At 53.9% G+C, this 20,068-nt stretch overlaps 1 protein-coding gene across 1 annotated transcript in view; it reads left to right on the top strand.

The window, feature by feature from the left end:
• The window catches only part of LOC144785725 (semaphorin-3F-like), a 472,039-nt gene that overhangs the window by 325,315 nt on the left and 126,656 nt on the right, over window positions 1-20,068 (top strand). The window contains exons 3-4 of the mRNA XM_078664515.1: window positions 13,141-13,301; window positions 19,448-19,510. Coding sequence (XP_078520641.1) covers window positions 13,141-13,301; window positions 19,448-19,510 — 224 coding nt within the window. The remainder of the gene's footprint in view (window positions 1-13,140; window positions 13,302-19,447; window positions 19,511-20,068) is intronic.

Here is a 20,068-nt window from a genome sequence, read left to right as displayed (position 1 = left end):
TCCCTTATCCTGTGACTGGCTCTGTCTTGAGGTGTGACTGGCTCTGTCCTGAGGTGTGACTGGCTCTGTCTTGAGGTGTGACTGGCTCTGTCCTGAGGTGTGACTGGCTCTGTCCTGAGGTGTGACTGGCTCTGTCCTGAGGTGTGACTGGCTCTGTCTTGAGGTGTGACTGGCTCTGTCCTGGGGTGTGACTGGCTCTGTCCTGAGGTGTGTCTGGCTCTGTCCTGAGGTGTGACTGGCTCTGTCCTGAGGTGTGACTGGCTCTGTCCTGACGCGTGACTGGCTCTGTCCTGACGCGTGACTGGCTCTGTCCTGATGCGTGACTGGCTCTGTCCAGCTCTGTGTGTGTCTGGGGGCCTCAGGCTTGTAGAATCGTCCCTGTTCCAGAGACTCTCCCTTATCCTGTGACTGGCTCTGTCTTGAGGTGTGACTGGCTCTGTCCTGAGGTGTGACTGGCTCTGTCTTGAGGTGTGACTGGCTCTGTCCTGAGGTGTGACTGGCTCTGTCCTGAGGTGTGTTGGACAGGCCACATGAAGGGCTCGCTCCCTCCCCGCAGGACAGGGCCCGGGCCACCGTCAGCACCATTGCCCGGCCCAGCCGCCATCTTGGACACGGCACCACGCGGCCGCGCGGCCTCAGCCCGACCCCAACCCTGGGCCTGGCCAGGCCCCGACATCCCGGCACCACCCTCCACCCAGGAGGTGAACGGACCACTTGGCAGGTCAATGGGAGTACGAAGTGTCGATGGCTCTCCCCCGCCAGGTGCCGAGCACCCCCAGCCTCCTCGGGCGCTGGCTCCACCCCCCTGCTGGGTGTCTGGACTCCCTCATCCCAGACCTCCCGACCTCCAAGAGCGAGGGTCCGGACATCAAAGGGCGCCAGACCTATAACTGGGGCCGCCCCAGGACAGGAAGGCAGTTGTATCCTGGAGTCGAGAGACCCCGCGACGAACTCATCCTTGACGGACTGTTGGCGCTGCCACAGCCCTGCCTTGTGAACTCTTGTCCTGCCTGCTGGCGCTGCCGCGGCCCTCTGCAACCTTCATCCTCGTGGGACCTGCTGGCGCTGCCGCGGCCCTCTGCAACCTTCATCTTCGTGGGACCTGCTGGCGCTGCCGCGGCCCGTTGCAACCTGCATTCTCGTGGGACCTGCTGGCGCTGCCGCGGCCCGTAGTAACCTTCATCCTCGTCGGACCTGCTGGCGCTGCCGCGGCCCGTTGCACCCTGCATTCTCGTGGGACCTGCTGGCGCTGCCGCGGCCCGTTGTAACCTTCATCCTCGTTGGGACCTGCTGGCGCTGCCGCGGCCCGTTGCCACCTACGACCTCTTCGGGACCTGCCGGCGCTGCCGCGGTCTGACCCATCCGAACACCGAGCTCGAGGATTGTGAGCTATCACCGTTACACACCCGTACCCGTGGGTACCAAGACTGTCCCGCTACCCCCTCCCCTTACTAGAGACTAGAATTGAGAGGATCATCGTGTCCTGATCGCCTTGTATCGTACCACTCTACTACCAGAAGTGCCTATAAAAGGTGTTACCCTAATCTTTGTGTGGTGTCCATCTGTGGGGGGGAAGTTACCTGTCTGTGCGATCACTGTGCTCGGCCGACCCTCCAGGTCCCCGTCTAACATTGGTGGCTAGCGGCGCGATCCGAACCAACGCGTACCTTACAGACAGTAACTCACCCTACGACTAAAACCACAATGACGACCAAAGAGAGCGGATCGGCGGAGAAGTTCCAGATGGAAAAGCTGGAAGAATACAACCACCGAGAGCTCAAACAATTTTGCATGGACTTAGGCATTGCTACCACCGGGCTAAGCACAAAAGAAGACTTCAAAAACGCCCTAGAGGCCTGGACAGAGACAAATACCGCAACCCCCCGGGACCCCGCAGCCCCGGAAGTCAACACCACCCGGACGGAGGAACGGAGAACAGGCCCCTCCCATGAAGAGATCCAAGAGCGGGAAAAAAATAGATTACACGAGTTAGACTTGGCACGACTCAGATTAGACGGAGAATTGAAACTGGCGGAACAAAAAATAAACTTAGAACACTTACGGCTCAGAGAAGAGCGAGAGGAAAAACAGAGACAGAGAGACCTCGAAGAAAAAAGACTGGCATACGAGCACGAGTGCAAACTAGCGGAGATAGAAATACGCAAACTGAACAAAAACCTAGGGGTGCCCGAGCAACCGCACTCCCCGGGTCCTACCGAGCAGAAGGTCCACATCCCCAAGGATGTGGTCCGAGAATATCATCGGAACGACGACATACAGCAGTGGTTCAAGGCCTATGAGATTGCCATGACCGCCCACCGGGTCGCTCGAAGTGACTGGGGAGCCGGTCTATGGGGGAGATTCATCAACGAGGGTCGTGATGCCCTGCTGCAGCTCCCGGACCATCAAATGACGTCCTATGACCACATGAAGGCCGCCCTCCTCAGTCGATATGGACTTACACCCGAAATGTACCGCCAGAGGTTCCGCAACTGCACCCGGATCCCAGGTACGACGTGGTTGGAATACGTGAACTATTTCAGCCGAGCCTTCGAGGGGTGGATCAAGGGTAACAACGTAACCACTTACGAACAACTCTTCAATCTCATTGTGTGGGAGCACCTCTCCAACAACTGCTTTGTCGAGCTCAGGCAGCACCTCCTCGACAGTAAATTGACTGAACCCCGGCAGCTCGCCACCGAGGCTGACCGGTGGGAGAGCACCCGAGTGGCCCGGAGTGGGCCGAATGAGCAGAACAGAACCAACCAAGGTCACCATCGTCCCCGAGGAGGAGGAGGAGGCCCGGGCCGGGGCAGAGACGCCGCCCCGGCCGCACCCACTAACGCCACCCCGGCCCCAGCAGGCCGGGGAAACCCCCCGATGCGCCCGGGGTTCCGAGCTAACGTGACGTGTCATCGATGCCAGCGAGTCGGCCACTATGCCAGTGACCCGACCTGCCCGAAGAACCAGGCCCCCGGGCCCCGCCAGATGGCGGCCGCCGCCCTAGGAGAAGAACAAGTCTCCGAAGACACGGAGACCTATGAGTCGGAGCAGTTCGAGTGGGAACCCGCCGCCATGACCCTGGCATGCCTAGGAGGAAGAGACATGGTCCCGCGGACTCCCCTGCCCGCCAACACTCGGAAGTACAGCCAATGGGTGAGCATCAATGGGCGCAAGGCCGAGGCCCTGCGTGACACCGGGGCCAGTGTGACGGCCGTCCGCTGTCACCTGGTGACCCCAGAACAAATCCTACCAAACGTACTTTGCCCCGTCCGATCGGCAGATAACTCGGAGAGCCTGTGTCGGATGGCCTGCGTCCCCTTCGAATGGGGAGGGGTGTCCGGCATGCTGAAAGTAACTGTCCGTGACGATGCCCCCGTAGACTGCCTCCTGGGGAACGATCTCGAGAGCTCCCCGTGGGCCGCTGTGGAAAGAAGAGAGCATCTGGGGATGTTGGGTCTCCCGGATTGGGCGTGCGTAACCACCCGGTCCATGGCCACCCGCACCATCCCTAGACCAGAAGAACCAGAATGGGCAGCACCTCCGCCCTCGATCACTCCAGAAGAAGACTTCCTCCAGACCGACCACCCGGACCCCACCCCAGAGGGGTCCACACAGCCCCCCGAGCTTCCCGACCTGGCTCAGTGGCGTCAAGAAGGGGGGCCCACCCAGGAACAATTCCGGCAGGAGCAAAAGACCTGCCCCTCCCTCGAGGGATTGCGACAGCAAGCGCTCGCCCAGAGCCAAGGAGACACCACCGGGGCCCACTGGGTTTATTGGGACAATGATCTCTTGTACAGCGAACAGAAAATCACAGAACTGGGGGCCGGGCGAGTGCTGGTGGTGCCCCTCCACTTCAGAGACTTCCTGTTGAACCTAGCCCATGATGTCCCCCTGGCCGGGCACCTGGGCCAAGACAAGACCTACCACCGCCTGGTGACTCACTTTTTTTGGCCCAAAATGAGAAATGACGTATCCCACCATTGCCGGTCCTGCCCGACCTGCCAGGCCAGTGGGAAGAGCGGCCGCAAACTCAAGCCACCCCTACAACCATTCCCCGTGGTGACCACCCTGTTCGAAAGGGTGGGAATAGACATTGTGGGGCCCCTGGACCCCCGAACAGCACAGGGACATCGCTTCATCCTGGTCCTGGTGGATCACGCTACCCGCTATCCTGAGGCGGTCCCCCTTCGTACGATAACAGCCCCAGTAGTGGGTCGAGCCTTGATGGGGATCTTCTCTCGAGTGGGCTTCCCCCGGGAAGTCGTCAGCGACAGGGGTACGAACTTTATTTCAAAGTATATGAAATCCCTCTGGCAGCAGTGCGGAGTCACTTACCGATTCACCACCCCCTATCACCCCCAGGGGAACGGACTGGTCGAGCGGTTCAACCGCACCCTCAAGGGGATGATCATGGGGCTGGAAGAACCCCTACGCCGCCAGTGGGACGTGCTACTACCGTGCCTCCTCTTCGCCTACCGAGAAGTCCCCCAGAAGTCCCTCGGCTTCAGCCCCTTCGAACTCCTGTACGGACATCCCGTTCGCGGGCCTCTCAGCCTAGTGAAGGAGGAATGGGAAATGGCCCCCCTAAAGACCCCTCCGGACGTCTACAAATACCTCCTGACCCTCCGTAATCAGACCCGGAAATTCAGGGAGATCGCTAAAGCCAATCTGGAGGCCAGTCAAGAGGACATGAAGAAGTGGTACGACCGACATGCCTCCTCCATCGAGTTTGAACCGGGTCAGCAGGTATGGGTGATGTCCCCCATCGAACCATGTGCCTTGCAGGACAAATGGACGGGGCCCTTCAAGGTGATCGAGCGCAGGAGCCCCGTCACCTATCTCATCGACCTGGAGTCCCCCCGGAACCCCCTCCGGGTCCTCCACGCCAACCGACTCAAACCCCACTTCGTGCGCTCAGAGCTCAGCCTGCTGATGGCTACCGACAGTGGCGCAGAGGGAGACTCCGAGCCCCTCCCTGACCTACTGAGGACCCGGGAAAGAGATGGTTCGGTGGACGGGGTCCGACTCTCTGAGGCCCTGACCCCAGAGCAGCGTCAAGATTGCCGGGCCCTCCTGCTGCCGTTCGCAAACCTGTTCTCTCTCGCACCCGGAGTCACCTCCTGGTGTCTGCACGACGTGGACACGGGGGACAGTCCTCCTGTTCGACACCGGGCGTACCGAGTACCGGATCGGGTACGTACATGCATCCAAGAAGAAGTCTCCAAGATGCTCGCCCTCGGAGTCATCGAACCTTCGGACAGTCCCTGGGCCAGCCCGGTCGTCCTGGTCCCCAAGGCCGCGGCCCCGGGCACCACCCCTGAACTCCGGTTCTGCATTGACTATCGGGGTCTGAACGCGGTCACCCGAACCGACGCTCACCCTATCCCCCGAGCAGATGAACTAGTCGACCGCATGGGGGCAGCCTGCTACCTAAGCATCTTCGACCTGACAGCGGGCTACTGGCAGATCGGCCTCACCCCCAGAGCCCAAGAACGTTCCGCTTTCTCCACCCCGGATGGGCACTACCATTTCAGAGTGATGCCCTTCGGCATGAAGAACGCTCCAGCCACTTTTCAAAGACTGGTGAACCAGGTATTGGCAGGCCTCGAAGAATTCAGCGCCGCCTACCTGGACGACATCGCGGTATACAGCCGCCACTGGACGGATCACCTCCGCCACCTCAGAGAGGTCCTGCAGGCCCTCCAACAGGCCGGCCTCACCATAAAGGCCAGCAAGTGCCAAATCGGCCAGGGGTCCGTGACCTACCTCGGACACCAAGTGGGGAGCGGTCTGGTGGCCCCCCTCCAACTCAAGGTAGCTGCCATTCAGTCCTGGCAACCCCCCGAGACACAAACCGAGGTCCGAGCCTTCCTGGGGCTCACCGGATACTACCGGCGGTTTGTAAAGGACTATGGCAGCATTGTGGGGCCCCTCACGGAGCTCACGTCTAAGAACCACCCAAAAAGAGTCAACTGGACTCCCGACTGTCAAGCAGCCTTCGAGACGCTGAAGGCCGCCATGTGCACCGCTCCGGTGCTCCAGGCCCCCGACTACAGCCGCGAGTTCATTGTGCAGACCGATGCCTCCGACCATGGTATTGGGGCCGTCCTCTCCCAACTGAACCCCGAAGGAGTGGACCAACCCGTGGCCTTCATCAGCAGACGCCTCCTGCCCCGAGAACAGCGCTGGAGCACCATTGAGCGAGAGGCCTTCGCAGTAGTATGGGCCCTCAAGAAGCTCCGGCCTTACCTCTTCGGAACCCACTTCCGGGTACAAACAGATCATCGGCCCCTGCAATGGCTCATGCAGATGCGGGGGGAGAACCCCAAACTATTGCGATGGTCCATCTCCCTGCAGGGGATGGACTTCACTGTGGAGCATCGTCCTGGCCAAGACCACGCCAACGCGGATGGCCTGTCCCGCTTTTTCCGCCTCGACGAGGAAAGTCCCCAAGAAGATGGGTGACTCTCCCCGCCTTCAGCTGGGGGGGACGCATGTTGGACAGGCCACATGAAGGGCTCGCTCCCTCCCCGCAGGACAGGGCCCGGGCCACCGTCAGCACCATTGCCCGGCCCAGCCGCCATCTTGGACACGGCACCACGCGGCCGCGCGGCCTCAGCCCGACCCCAACCCTGGGCCTGGCCAGGCCCCGACATCCCGGCACCACCCTCCACCCAGGAGGTGAACGGACCACTTGGCAGGTCAATGGGAGTAAGAAGTGTCGATGGCTCTCCCCCGCCAGGTGCCGAGCACCCCCAGCCTCCTCGGGCGCTGGCTCCACCCCCCTGCTGGGTGTCTGGACTCCCTCATCCCAGACCTCCCGACCTCCAAGAGCGAGGGTCCGGACATCAAAGGGCGCCAGACCTATAACTGGGGCCGCCCCAGGACAGGAAGGCAGTTGTATCCTGGAGTCGAGAGACCCCGCGACGAACTCATCCTTGACGGACTGTTGGCGCTGCCACAGCCCTGCCTTGTGAACTCTTGTCCTGCCTGCTGGCGCTGCCGCGGCCCTCTGCAACCTTCATCCTCGTGGGACCTGCTGGCGCTGCCGCGGCCCTCTGCAACCTTCATCTTCGTGGGACCTGCTGGCGCTGCCGCGGCCCGTTGCAACCTGCATTCTCGTGGGACCTGCTGGCGCTGCCGCGGCCCGTAGTAACCTTCATCCTCGTGGGACCTGCTGGCGCTGCCGCGGCCCGTTGCACCCTGCATTCTCGTGGGACCTGCTGGCGCTGCCGCGGCCCGTTGTAACCTTCATCCTCGTTGGGACCTGCTGGCGCTGCCGCGGCCCGTTGCCACCTACGACCTCTTCGGGACCTGCCGGCGCTGCCGCGGTCTGACCCATCCGAACACCGAGCTCGAGGATTGTGAGCTATCACCGTTACACACCCGTACCCGTGGGTACCAAGACTGTCCCGCTACCCCCTCCCCTTACTAGAGACTAGAATTGAGAGGATCATCGTGTCCTGATCGCCTTGTATCGTACCACTCTACTACCAGAAGTGCCTATAAAAGGTGTTACCCTAATCTTTGTGTGGTGTCCATCTGTGGGGGGGAAGTTACCTGTCTGTGCGATCACTGTGCTCGGCCGACCCTCCAGGTCCCCGTCTAACAAGGTGTGACTGGCTCTGTCTTGAGGTGTGACTGGCTCTGTCCTGGGGTGTGACTGGCTCTGTCCTGGGGTGTGACTGGCTCTGTCCTGAGGTGTGTCTGGCTCTGTCCTGAGGTGTGACTGGCTCTGTCCTGAGGTGTGACTGGCTCTGTCCTGACGCGTGACTGGCTCTGTCCTGACGCGTGACTGGCTCTGTCCTGATGCGTGACTGGCTCTGTCCAGCTCTGTGTGTGTCTGGGGGCCTCAGGCTTGTAGAAGCGTCCCTGTTCCAGTGACTCTCCCTTATCCTGTGACTGGCTCTGTCTTGAGGTGTGACTGGCTCTGTCCTGAGGTGTGACTGGCTCTGTCTTGAGGTGTGACTGGCTCTGTCCTGAGGTGTGACTGGCTCTGTCCTGAGGTGTGACTGGCTCTGTCTTGAGGTGTGACTGGCTCTGTCCTGGGGTGTGACTGGCTCTGTCCTGGGGTGTGACTGGCTCTGTCCTGAGGTGTGTCTGGCTCTGTCCTGAGGTGTGACTGGCTCTGTCCTGAGGTGTGACTGGCTCTGTCCTGACGCGTGACTGGCTCTGTCCTGACGCGTGACTGGCTCTGTCCTGATGCGTGACTGGCTCTGTCCAGCTCTGTGTGTGTCTGGGGGCCTCAGGCTTGTAGAAGCGTCCCTGTTCCAGTGACTCTCCCTTATTCTGTGACTCGCTCTGTCTTGAGGTGTGTCTGGCTCTGTCTTGAGGTGTGTCTGGCTCTGTCCTGGGGTGTGCCTGGCTCTGTCTTGAGGTGTGACTGGCTCTGTCCTGAGGTGTGACTGGCTCTGTCCTGAGGTGTGACTGGCTCTGTCTTGAGGTGTGACTGGCTCTGTCCTGGGGTGTGACTGGCTCTGTCCTGGGGTGTGACTGGCTCTGTCCTGAGGTGTGTCTGGCTCTGTCCTGAGGTGTGACTGGCTCTGTCCTGAGGTGTGACTGGCTCTGTCCTGGGGTGTGACTGGCTCTGTCCTGACGCGTAAATGGCTCTGTCCTGACCCGTGACTGGCTCTGTCCTGACGCGTGACTGGCTCTGTCCTGATGCGTGACTGGCTCTGTCCAGCTCTGTGTGTGTCTGGGGGCCTCAGGCTTGTAGAAGCGTCCCTGTTCCAGTGACTCTCCCTTATCCTGTGACTGGCTCTGTCTTGAGGTGTGACTGGCTCTGTCCTGAGGTGTGACTGGCTCTGTCTTGAGGTGTGACTGGCTCTGTCCTGAGGTGTGACTGGCTCTGTCCTGAGGTGTGACTGGCTCTGTCTTGAGGTGTGACTGGCTCTGTCCTGGGGTGTGACTGGCTCTGTCCTGGGGTGTGACTGGCTCTGTCCTGAGGTGTGTCTGGCTCTGTCCTGAGGTGTGACTGGCTCTGTCCTGAGGTGTGACTGGCTCTGTCCTGACGCGTGACTGGCTCTGTCCTGACGCGTGACTGGCTCTGTCCTGACGCGTGACTGGCTCTGTCCTGATGCGTGACTGGCTCTGTCCAGCTCTGTGTGTGTCTGGGGGCCTCAGGCTTGTAGAAGCGTCCCTGTTCCAGTGACTCTCCCTTATCCTGTGACTGGCTCTGTCTTGAGGTGTGACTGGCTCTGTCCTGAGGTGTGACTGGCTCTGTCTTGAGGTGTGACTGGCTCTGTCCTGAGGTGTGACTGGCTCTGTCCTGAGGTGTGACTGGCTCTGTCTTGAGGTGTGTCTGGCTCTGTCCTGAGGTGTGACTGGCTCTGTCCTGAGGTGTGACTGGCTCTGTCTTGAGGTGTGTCTGGCTCTGTCCTGAGGTGTGACTAGCTCTGTCTTGAGGTGTGACTGGCTCTGTCCTGAGGTGTGTCTGGCTCTGTCCTGAGGTGTGACTGGCTCTGTCCTGACGCGTGACTGGCTCTGTCCTGACGCGTGACTGGCTCTGTCCTGACGCGTAAATGGCTCTGTCCTGACGCGTGACTGGCTCTGTCCTGACGCGTGACTGGCTCTGTCCAGCTCTGTGTGTGTCTGGGGGCCTCAGGCTTGTAGAAGCGTCCCTGTTCCAGTGACTCTCCCTTATCCTGTGACTGGCTCTGTCCAGCCCCATCGGCGGTTGTCTGTCCTGGTGAAAGTGAACACGGGGCCAAGAACCGGATCATCCGCGAGTGACCCCCGGTGGGGGGGATGAGGGGGGGGGGGGCGCAGAGAGTCGAGGGGATCCATGGACGTCAATGAACAGAGAGTCCGGCCGGATACAGGCGGTGATTGTGGTGCGTTCATGAGAGCTCTGAGCGTGCACTCCATGTGGATCAACCTTTCCCCCGTGGGTTCCACCCTCCCCCCGTGGGCTCCACCCTCCCCCCGTGGGCTCCACCCTCCCCCCCGTGGGCTCCACCCTCCCCCCCGTGGGTTCCACCCTCCCCCCGTGGGCTCCACCCTCCCCCCGTGGGCTCCACCCTCCCCCCGTGGGTCCACCCTCCCCCCCCGTGGGCTCCACCCTCCCCCCCCGTGGGCTCCACCCTCCCCCCCGTGGGCTCCACCCTCCCCTCGTGGGCTCCACCCTCCCCCCCGTGGGTTCCACCCTCCCCCCGTGGGCTCCATCCTCCCCCCGTGGGCTCCACCCTCCCCCCGTGGGCTCCACCCTCCCCTCGTGGGCTCCACCCTCCCCCCCGTGGGCTCCACCCTCCCCCCCGTGGGCTCCATCCTCCCCCCGTGGGCTCCACCCTCCCCCCCGTGGGCTCCACCCTCCCCCCCGTGGGCTCCATCCTCCCCCCGTGGGCTCCACCCTCCTCCCCGTGGGTTCCACCTTCCCCCCCGTGGGTTCTACACCCCCCCCCCCAGGGTTCTACATTACCTCCCCGAGGGTTCACCCATTACCTTCAGTTCCTCATCCCCTCCTTAAGGGGTTGCACCCCCTTCTTGGGTCCCCACAGACCCCGTCTGTGTGCGGAAGGCCTTGTAGCACCGCAGACGCATGGGGTCGTAACCGGTCCAACCCACCCCGCAGGGCACACCTGGGGGGTCATCCTCGCCGTCCGCAGGAGCACCCTGACCCCCAGAGACCGCGGGGTCACTTGGAGGAACCCCAATCCGTCTCCTTCCTCCACAACCTCCCACTTTGCCTAAAACATCTCTGCCCCCCCCCCCCAACCTTCCCATCTTGAGCTGTTTTCACGCTTGCAGGTATTACATTAACACTTTGAGCCAACACTTGCTTTTTAGCCAAATACTTTTTGAATGCAGAATTTGTTTTTGAAAATCATGATGGCAATGTTGACTACTTGTCCCAGAATGCCATGCGGTGTTGGCTAAAGTACTAGGAATGGCTGAAGAGTTGTAGAATGCATGGGGCCACCAGGCAGCTCCGAACATATATAACCGTTCGTACATTTGCGTAAAAGGGCCCTCAACACACGCTTTTGGGGTTGGGAGGGCGGAGACTACATGGAGCCCGCCTTTGACATCCACTTCCGGCCGGATCCTGGCTGACAAAAGCCATTACTGACAGCCCCTTGCAGAGTGCCTCAAGGCCACTGGTTTCTTTTGCTAAAGCACAGCACTGGTTTTCAACATGAAGTTTGTCTGCACAACCCATAGACAAACGTTGCGCTACAAGTACCGAGGTTTTTCTGATCGCAAAGAGTCCGATTCGCAGAATAGGGTCGTTGACGACTGAAAGAATGCATTTTCCTATGTACCAAACCCATTTTGTGATTTTGTACCTTGTTACCAAATCGCAAAATGGGTTAGCTATTCGCTATTAGGAAGGAGTGTTTTAAGAGAGTACCTCCCTAATAGCGACTGCTATGTACAAATGTTTTGCAAGCAAAATGCGGTCGCAAAACATTCGCATTCTATCGCCTACTTCATGTAGGTTGTAACCCATTTGCAAATGGGAAGGGAGGCCCAGGGGACCCCTTTCCCTTTGTGAATGCATACGAAAACATTTTTTCAGAGGAGGCTGTGACCCCACGGACCACTACCTACTCTTAAAAAATAAAACAGAACCTTTAAAATTTGTTTTTGAAACACAACCCATTTTCCTTTAAGGAAAACTGACTGCATTTGAAAAAAAATGTTGCTTTATTTAAAAGCAAACACAGTCATAGTAGTCTGCTGTCTCCAGCGGACCACCATCCCTCAGTTTTCAGCGATTCCCAATAGATCACAAATTTCACCCCTACTTCATGAATATTGATGAGGTAGGTCAATTGCAACACTATTAGGAATAGCTAAATGTGTCAAAGACACATTAGTACATATGTGTTTGCGATTTCCTAATAGCAAATCACAAAAATTCACTATTAGGAAACCGGAAAATGAAACCTATGTAATTGTGGCCCCAAATTCATCACCCGGCCAGAGCCTCTTATCCCTCATTGGAGCGTCACACCCTTCTAGTGGGACTTGCCCCAAACTTTGAACACTACTGAGACCGTGCAATGTGGATTTTTCATGTATATTTAAGGAGCCCTGTTCTTGGCCATGCTATGTTAAACATACCTGCCGGTACCCTTTGTTACATCAAATGATCGTGCTTAATTTAATACAGCATCTGGTTACCACAAAGTAGCATGTGAGCACCACAAACACATCCGCCTCTTTGGAGTAAATAGGATGTATTAAGTTCTGTGCATATTGATGACTCAAAGTAATCCACGCAAAACCATAAGGTTGAGTTGATTTTTGTTACTACAACGATGGGTGCCAGCCACTCGCTTTGGTCTGGTTGACTGAAATGCATGGAAAACACCATCACATGTTCTTCATAACTGGTTTTAGCTACTGTTCGGAAACCTAGTTACTCCCTCGAGATTGTAGGTCAGGGCTTCAAGGAGGGTTCTTTTGGGTCCCCATCTTCAGCACCTCTTTCACAAGCTTAAAATCAGTCACTGAATACCAGCTGGTAGCAATGTTCACAAAAATAGTCATTTTGAAATCCTGTAACTCTCTATAATATTCCCTATGTAACTTATGTTTTACTCCTAGTCCCATTAGTGCAGAGGACTCTGATACTATTTCACCTTTCAGTCTGTAATAATCATTCCTGTGCGGCACACTCCATAGCAGGATGTTAAAAACAATTGGTCCACAGATGGTCACCAGTTTGTCAAGAATAGGTCACAGTTATCTTTATCTGATCAAGTCTTAGTTCCTGCCATCCCCTGTGTGGGCCCGCCCCTGCCCCCTCCCCAGCCTCCTCCCTTTCAGTGTACTGGGCACCCATACAATTCTATTCAGGCGCTTCCTCCCTCATCAGTCCAGGACCGTGTCAAGGGCTAATTAAAACTTGGCATCTCTGGACATCTCCTAGGACTACTGGAATCAAGCATCCCCTCTGTTGACACAGGAGTGGGAAGAAGGGCAGGTGAGGGCTGTACATTTATTAGCCCCTCCCCCAATCGCACGGCATCCTTGAGTTAAATGGTGTGTGACCCTACCGCCCTCCTTGCTGTGTTAAGGTGTCCACTTGTTCCCATGGACAGGTGGTCTCGGGTGAGGAGATGCTGTGTGGAAGCTGTATCACGGTGGAGTTCTCGCGTATCTCATGGTCTCACCTCTCTTCCTTTCTAGATCTGATGGACACTCGCACCGCCCGGCCCTTCAGCTTCACCTTTAACACCAGCGATTACCGGATCCTCCTCATCGACCAAGATCAAGACCGGCTCTACTTGGGCACCAGGGAGTTTGTGATCGCGCTGGACCTGCAGAACATCAACAAGGAGCCATTGATTGTGAGTGTGAGAGACCCTGGTCGGGAGGTAGACGGGGGAGGAGGACAGGGGGGCAACACAAAGGATCTACTTGTAAGCGTGAGGGTCTCCTACCAGGAGGTGAGGAGAGGGGAGGAGGACAAGGGGGCCACACGAACGATACACTCTTTATAGCATGAGGGACACTCCCAGGAGGTGAGGAGAGGGACATCAACAAGGAGCCGCTGATTGTGGGTGTGTGGGACCTTGGCCGGGTGGTGGAGGGTAATGGGAGGATGGAGGATAAGGACTCTACAAAGTTGTAGATTTGAGGGTCACTGGCAGAGAGGTGGAGAACAAGGTGGGCTACAGAACACTATTATTGTAGTGACAAGATCCTGAACACCTGGGGGAGGGGGCTGAGACTGGTAAGGAAGAGTTTGCTACTTATGTTATTATAGACAATGATAGTAACCCTGGGGGTATCATGAAGGGGGAGGCTGTACCAGAGGAGCACTTATCAGGTTGGGGGGGACACAGGTCCTGAGATGGAGAGTGAAGGACAGCAGAACTCCCGCAGCGTAAGTTGTAGCCCTAAACCGAGTTCTCTTGCGCTTGAACCTACTGCCCGATGGAAGTTCTTGTGAGCATGCGTGTAGGGGCATGTGTAACCCACACCGTGAGATCTGGATCTGTTCTTGTAGTGTCGGTAAACCCTGACAGAACCAGACAAACACTTTCTTCTTGAGGATCGCTGCTGTATGAGAACAGTCCCCATAGTGTTTTAGGTAGTTTTGAGTGAGTGTATGAAAATATTAAAAGTGTAGATATATTTGCCTGGGATCTCTTTGTAACCGAACCCCGTATTGAACCGTACATGGAGCTAGAATAGTAAATACAGATCCTATGACGGCCAACGGCTGGTCCTGTATGTGTGTATCATGTCTGTAGGAAAACTAGCATGGCAAGGGTGACTGTAGCTGCCTCAGTCTTCTATATCTGGTGACCCCACCCTCTCACAACTGGCAACCAGATGGGTCAAGACCCAGCGGGCATCCTCAGACCTGTGACGGGTGGCCTCGGACCCTTGGCAAAGGTCATGGGGCAGCAACGATGACACCATTACAAGAGAGACTCTCAAGTACGCTTCCACCATATCTGCTATTTTGCCAACTTCTTCTCTGCCGTGGACTTCACGGTGGATCCCAAAAAGATTCAAGATACTAAGGCAACCGCGCCGCCACAACCTAGATCAGAAGTGGGCAGCGTCGTGGAGTTAGTGGCTTACTGTTGTGGTTCATCCAGACCCTCGTCTGTGTGACCGAGCCGATGAACGATCTACAGATTGAGTCAATTAGAGACTTTCTGATCAAGCGGTCAATGAGAGATCTACTGACTGAGGTTATGAGCGATCTACTGAACGAGCCGATGAGTGATCTACAGATTGCGCCGATTAGAAACTTACTGATCGAGCCAATGAGAGATCTACTGACTGAGCTGATGAGCGATCTACTGACAGAGCTGGTGGGAGACCTACCGACAGAGCTGGTGGTCTATTGGCTGGGATAATAAGCAGTCTCCTTATTGAGCTGATGAGTGATCTACTGACTGAGCCAATAATCAATTGACTGACCCAATGAGTGATCTACTGGCTGAGCCGATGATCAGTTGACTTAGCTGATGAGTGATCTACTGACTAAACCAATAAACAATTGACTTCACTGATAAGCTATGTATTCATGAGCCAATGAGTGATCTACTGATGAGCAGATGAGTGACCTACTGACTGAACCGAGCAATCTAGTGACTGAGCCCATGGTAGATCTACTGATGAAGTCTATGAGAGAGCTACTGACAGAGCTGATAAGAAACCTGCTGACAGACCATATGAGAGATCTACAAACCGAACCAAGCGATCTACTGGCAGAGACAATGATCGATCTACTGATTGAGTCTGAGAAATATAACAGAACTGATGTGCAATCTTACTCTCCAAGCCAATGAGCGAACTACTGACTGAGCTGAGAGATCTTGTGACTGAGCCAATGATAAACCTACTGACCGAGCCTATGACCGATCTAGTGACAGAACTGACTAGAAACCTACTGACTGATCTGATGAGAGAGCTACCAACTGAGCCAATGAGAGACCTACTGATCAAGCCGATGAAAGATCTACTGACAGTTGATGAAAGATCTACTGGCCAGGGCAATGAGCACTGTGCTGTCCAAGCTGATGAGTGATCTTCTAACTGGGCCAATGAGCAATATGCTGACTGAGGTGATGAGAGATCTACTATTTGAACTGATCAGAAACCTACTGACTGACCCAATAAGCAATCAACTGAGTGTGCCGGTGAGAGATCTACTGAGGAGCCGGTGTGAGATCTACTGACTGAGTTGATAAGAGATCTACTGACTGAGTTGATAAGAGATCTACTGACTGAGCCTATGAGCATTGTACTAAAATAACCGATGAAAGATCTACTGACAAAGCTAATGGCAATGCACGGTCCAATCGAGGAGCGATCTGCTGAGTGGGCCATTGAGCGGTGAACTAACTGAGGTGATTTGAGATCTCCTGCCCGAAACGCTGAGAAACTACTGACTGAGCCGATGAGTGATCGAGTGACCGTGCTGATGAGAGACCTGAGAGACATACCAATCGAGGTGTGTCTACTTATCAATGAAGAATCTACTCTCAGAGCTGATCAGTGATCTACTGACTGAGACGATGAGCTATCTACTGACCGTGTAGATGAGAGATCTACTGACAGAGGCAACGAGAGACCTCCTGACATAGCCGATGAGAGACCTACTGACGGAGCTGTACAGAGATCACCCATGCCATCAAGGTGTAAGAGATCACCCGTGCCATCAAGGTGGAAGAGATCACCCATGCCATCAAGGTGGAAGAGATCACCCGTGCCATCAAGGTGTAAGAGATCACCCGTGCCATCAAGGTGGAAGAGATCACCCTTGCCATCAAGGTGTAAGAGATCACCCTTGCCATCGAGGTGTAAGAGATCACCCATGCCATCAAGGTGTAAGAGATCACCCATACCATCAAGGTGTAAGAGATCACCCGTGCCATCAAGGTGGAAGAGGTCACCCGTGCCATCAAGGTGGAAGAGATCACCCATGCCATCAAGGTGGAAGAGATCACCCGTGCCATCAAGGTGGAAGATATCACCCGTGCCATCAAGGTGGAAGAGATCACCCGTGCCATCAAGGTGGAAGAGATCACCCGTGCCATCAAGGTGGAAGAGATCACCCGTGCCATCAAGGTGGAAGAGATCACCCGTGCCATCAAGGTGGAAGATATCACCCGTGCCATCAAGGTGGAAGAGATCACCCAGGCCATCAAGGTGGAAGAGATCACCCACGTCATTGAGGTGGACGAGATCACCCAGACCATCAAGGTGGAAGAGATCACCCTTGCCATCAAGGTGGAAGAGATCACCCTTGCCATCAAGGTGGAAGAGATCACCCTTGCCATCAAGGTGGAAGAGCTCACTCTTGCCATCGAGGTGGAAGAGATCACCCGTGCCATCAAGGTGGAAGAGGTCACCCACGCATAAACGTGTTATCAAAGGGCACCAAGAGAACCTGTGGAAGACCACCCTCGCCGAGAACAGGCCCAAACCCACTGAGGCTTGCAGTGAATGGACAGCAGTGAAGGCAATCCGAAGTGAGCTGGCCTTCTCTGAGGAAGGGCTAGAGCTGAGTCACGGTCTTCACTCTAGTCGCCTGCTCATCGGGGACAGTACGGACGAGCCAAGAAACAGCAGCGGATAAAAGAGGACAATATGAACTTGTGGAAGGGACGATGTCCCACAGTGTGACCTGCCACGCGACTGAGCAAGGCTCATAAACGTCATTACAGAAATGAAGCCCTGGTTTATATAAACGCTACTGATTGCCATGAAATGCTGGTCGTGGTTGATAAATACCCCAGATAGGCAGAGATCGGCACTAGCACCTCGGCTTCGGCATTTATCCTAAAAGCTAGGTCTGGACACCGATGGGACAGTAGAGTTGGAAACTGGTCATTGTAACCCTTCCAAGGCTGAGAGCTTTCATGCAACGTAGATCAAACTGAAGAATGTTCTCACAGGGTTAGAAGAGTCTATCATAGGCCAATGAAGAGGCGAACGACAAATCATGTTTACAGGAGTTCCAGAGAACAATAAACTGACCCGAAGAGCACCACAGAAATACAAATCCGTTCTTCACACGTCCACAAAGACATCGCCAGCAAGCTCCCTAGCCTGGCTCATTCACAGAAGACTCCCGCTACTATTGAGAAATTTGTAATGGAACCACAGGACTAAAAACAGTGCGGATATAACCCGGCGAAGAGGAGCTTCCATCTCTAACATCAATCGGAAGACTTGGTGTCCGCAAAGACCACCACCCAGATTTGGGATTCTGAATGCCCTGCATGTCCTGACACTGAATAGTCATGAGAAGGTATTTCTTCTGAAAATTTACTCAAAAATCTTGTTTGACAATAATGTCATGGTCAAAATATTGTAACTACAGCAATATTGTGAACCAAAATACCATAGTCCGGTATATCTGATTTACTATAATAGCAAAGTTTAAAATATTTTTTACTTTAATCTGGTTTTTGTTATTGTGCTTTGTTATATTTTATCTATATGTTTATAGTATATATATATATATATATTATTGTGAAATGTATATATATTTTTTTAATGCAGCAAGATGTTGGTTGACTTTATTGGGGCATTGGATAAATAGTGTTTTCTATTAACATGTTAATTATTGATTAATATGATCATCTTTTAATATCTTTTAACTGTTATTCATTTGTTTAAATGTTTAAGGTTTATTTCATTATGTATTACATTTTAGTTTTGGATTTTGGTGCTTATTTGGAAGTTCAGCAAGCAATCTCTTAAATAAAATATATAAAAATATGTTCAATTAATTATTGTATTATTTATGCAAAGTTTTAATCAGGAACTCATTGTATGCTTAATTATAAATTGTAAATATATTTTATAGGTTTTCTTTCAAATAAATGTTAATACATTTTATAATAGGCTGTATGGCACAGGGGTTGTCTGAATGGGTAGCTTGTTTTTATAAACAAAATAATTTATAACTAATTAAAAATGTAAAATAGCATTTAATACAGCATTCATTTTATATGTGTGTCTTTTATGTGGGATTTTTAAGGATACTGTTTTTTACATTTGTTATAATTTTCTAAAAAACAATTCAGTTATTTTTATTTGTTTTTCCAATATAAAAATATTTTATTGATTTTTTTGGCTTCATAAATGTCTTATTTAAAAAATGTTATATAATATTTAATGAGTACTTATGTTATTTGGTTGCTTTGAAGTTGACCTGCCAAGTATTTGCACTTTCCCTAACATTTGTTAGATAAAAGTAAGAATAGTAAATCTAACCCTACCCGCAATGTATGCCTTTTTCCCACATATGTTAGAGTGGTGTTAGAATAGTAAATCTGAACATTCCTTAAGCCCCAAATGTATGACCTTTCCCCAATGTTTGTTGGACTGGAGTTACAATTGTAAATGTGCTGCAAACAGGGACAAGTGATCCAGTACATATTGTGAGTTATGAAGTACAGTGTTAGCAAGAGTAATTGTGAAGATTATTGCTTCTTATCTTTTATCATATGACCGCGATCCAAAACAGAAATGGAGTCGACGTTTCAACACCTAGAAACATCATTTGAACAAGGTCTTCATCAGGATTTAGGTTATAGAAACTAGCACTCTCTGCTGGACAGATCAGGCACAAATCAGTGCCTTTGTCATCCACAGATTATTGAAAGTAGTGTGAATGATCATTACAAAGCGAGGATGAATCAAACTCTCAGTGCAGCAGCTAAATCTGAGGCTCAGTCTTGAGTGCGGTGCCGCAATTGCTCTTGCTTACATTATAGATTTGTTGTGTTTTGTTTTGTGCAATATCAAGAATGAGGATATTCTACCCATAATCCAGTGGTCTGGTTTCCCACAGACATGAGTCTGTAGTGAGTATTGAGAGGTTGTGAGTCACAAAGAATCTGAAATAGTTTTTCATTGCAGTTAGGAGACCGGATTTAAGAGGCGGGAGTGGGGAGGGGCATGATGGTGCATTGTACCTTGCGGTAGCATAATGCTCCCTCTTTTCTCAATGTTGCAGATCCACTGGCCTGCGCAGCCACTCCGACAAAACGAGTGCCGGTTGGCGGGTAAAGGACGGGAGGTGAGTATCATGCGAGGAAGGACAAGTGTTAGGAACCACTCGAGTGTGCTGGGAGTGAAAGTTGGTGGCCTAGGGTTGTAGGGAACCATTCCACCATGCAAAGACAAGGTGGTGGGCTACTGTCAGGCGACCTAGGACTGGTGTGTTGCATGGGAGGCATGGCAGAGTTTGTGTGTGTAAAGTGCCTTTGTACGGTTAGCATTTGATGGTACGAGGGGGTAGGATGAGAGCGTATGAGGTGTGGGAAGTGAGCATTGGGGATGCTAGTGTGTGACAGATGCACGAGAGCGGATGTATGACAATACAATGCATTCCATTGCAACGCATGCCTTTAACTAAGGGTGGGCGTAGTTTGCGAAGTAGCGCTACGCGAAGTGCACTTCGCACTACGCGAACTTCACGTAGCACTACGCGAGCTGCGTAGTAGCATGTTTGCACTGTGCAAGATGCGTTTTCAATGATTGCACAGTGCGGACAAGGATCCGGCACTGTGCAAGCATTGAAAACGGCATCTTGCACAGTGCGAGCTGTAGTTTTCTGCTGCTCGAGTACATTATT

The sequence above is a fragment of the Lissotriton helveticus genome, chromosome 10 (assembly GCF_964261635.1).
Source record: "Lissotriton helveticus chromosome 10, aLisHel1.1, whole genome shotgun sequence".
NCBI classification, from domain to species: domain Eukaryota; kingdom Metazoa; phylum Chordata; class Amphibia; order Caudata; family Salamandridae; genus Lissotriton; species Lissotriton helveticus.
Note: the sequence above shows the minus strand (reverse complement) of the source record. Positions and strands in the feature narration are given on the sequence as shown.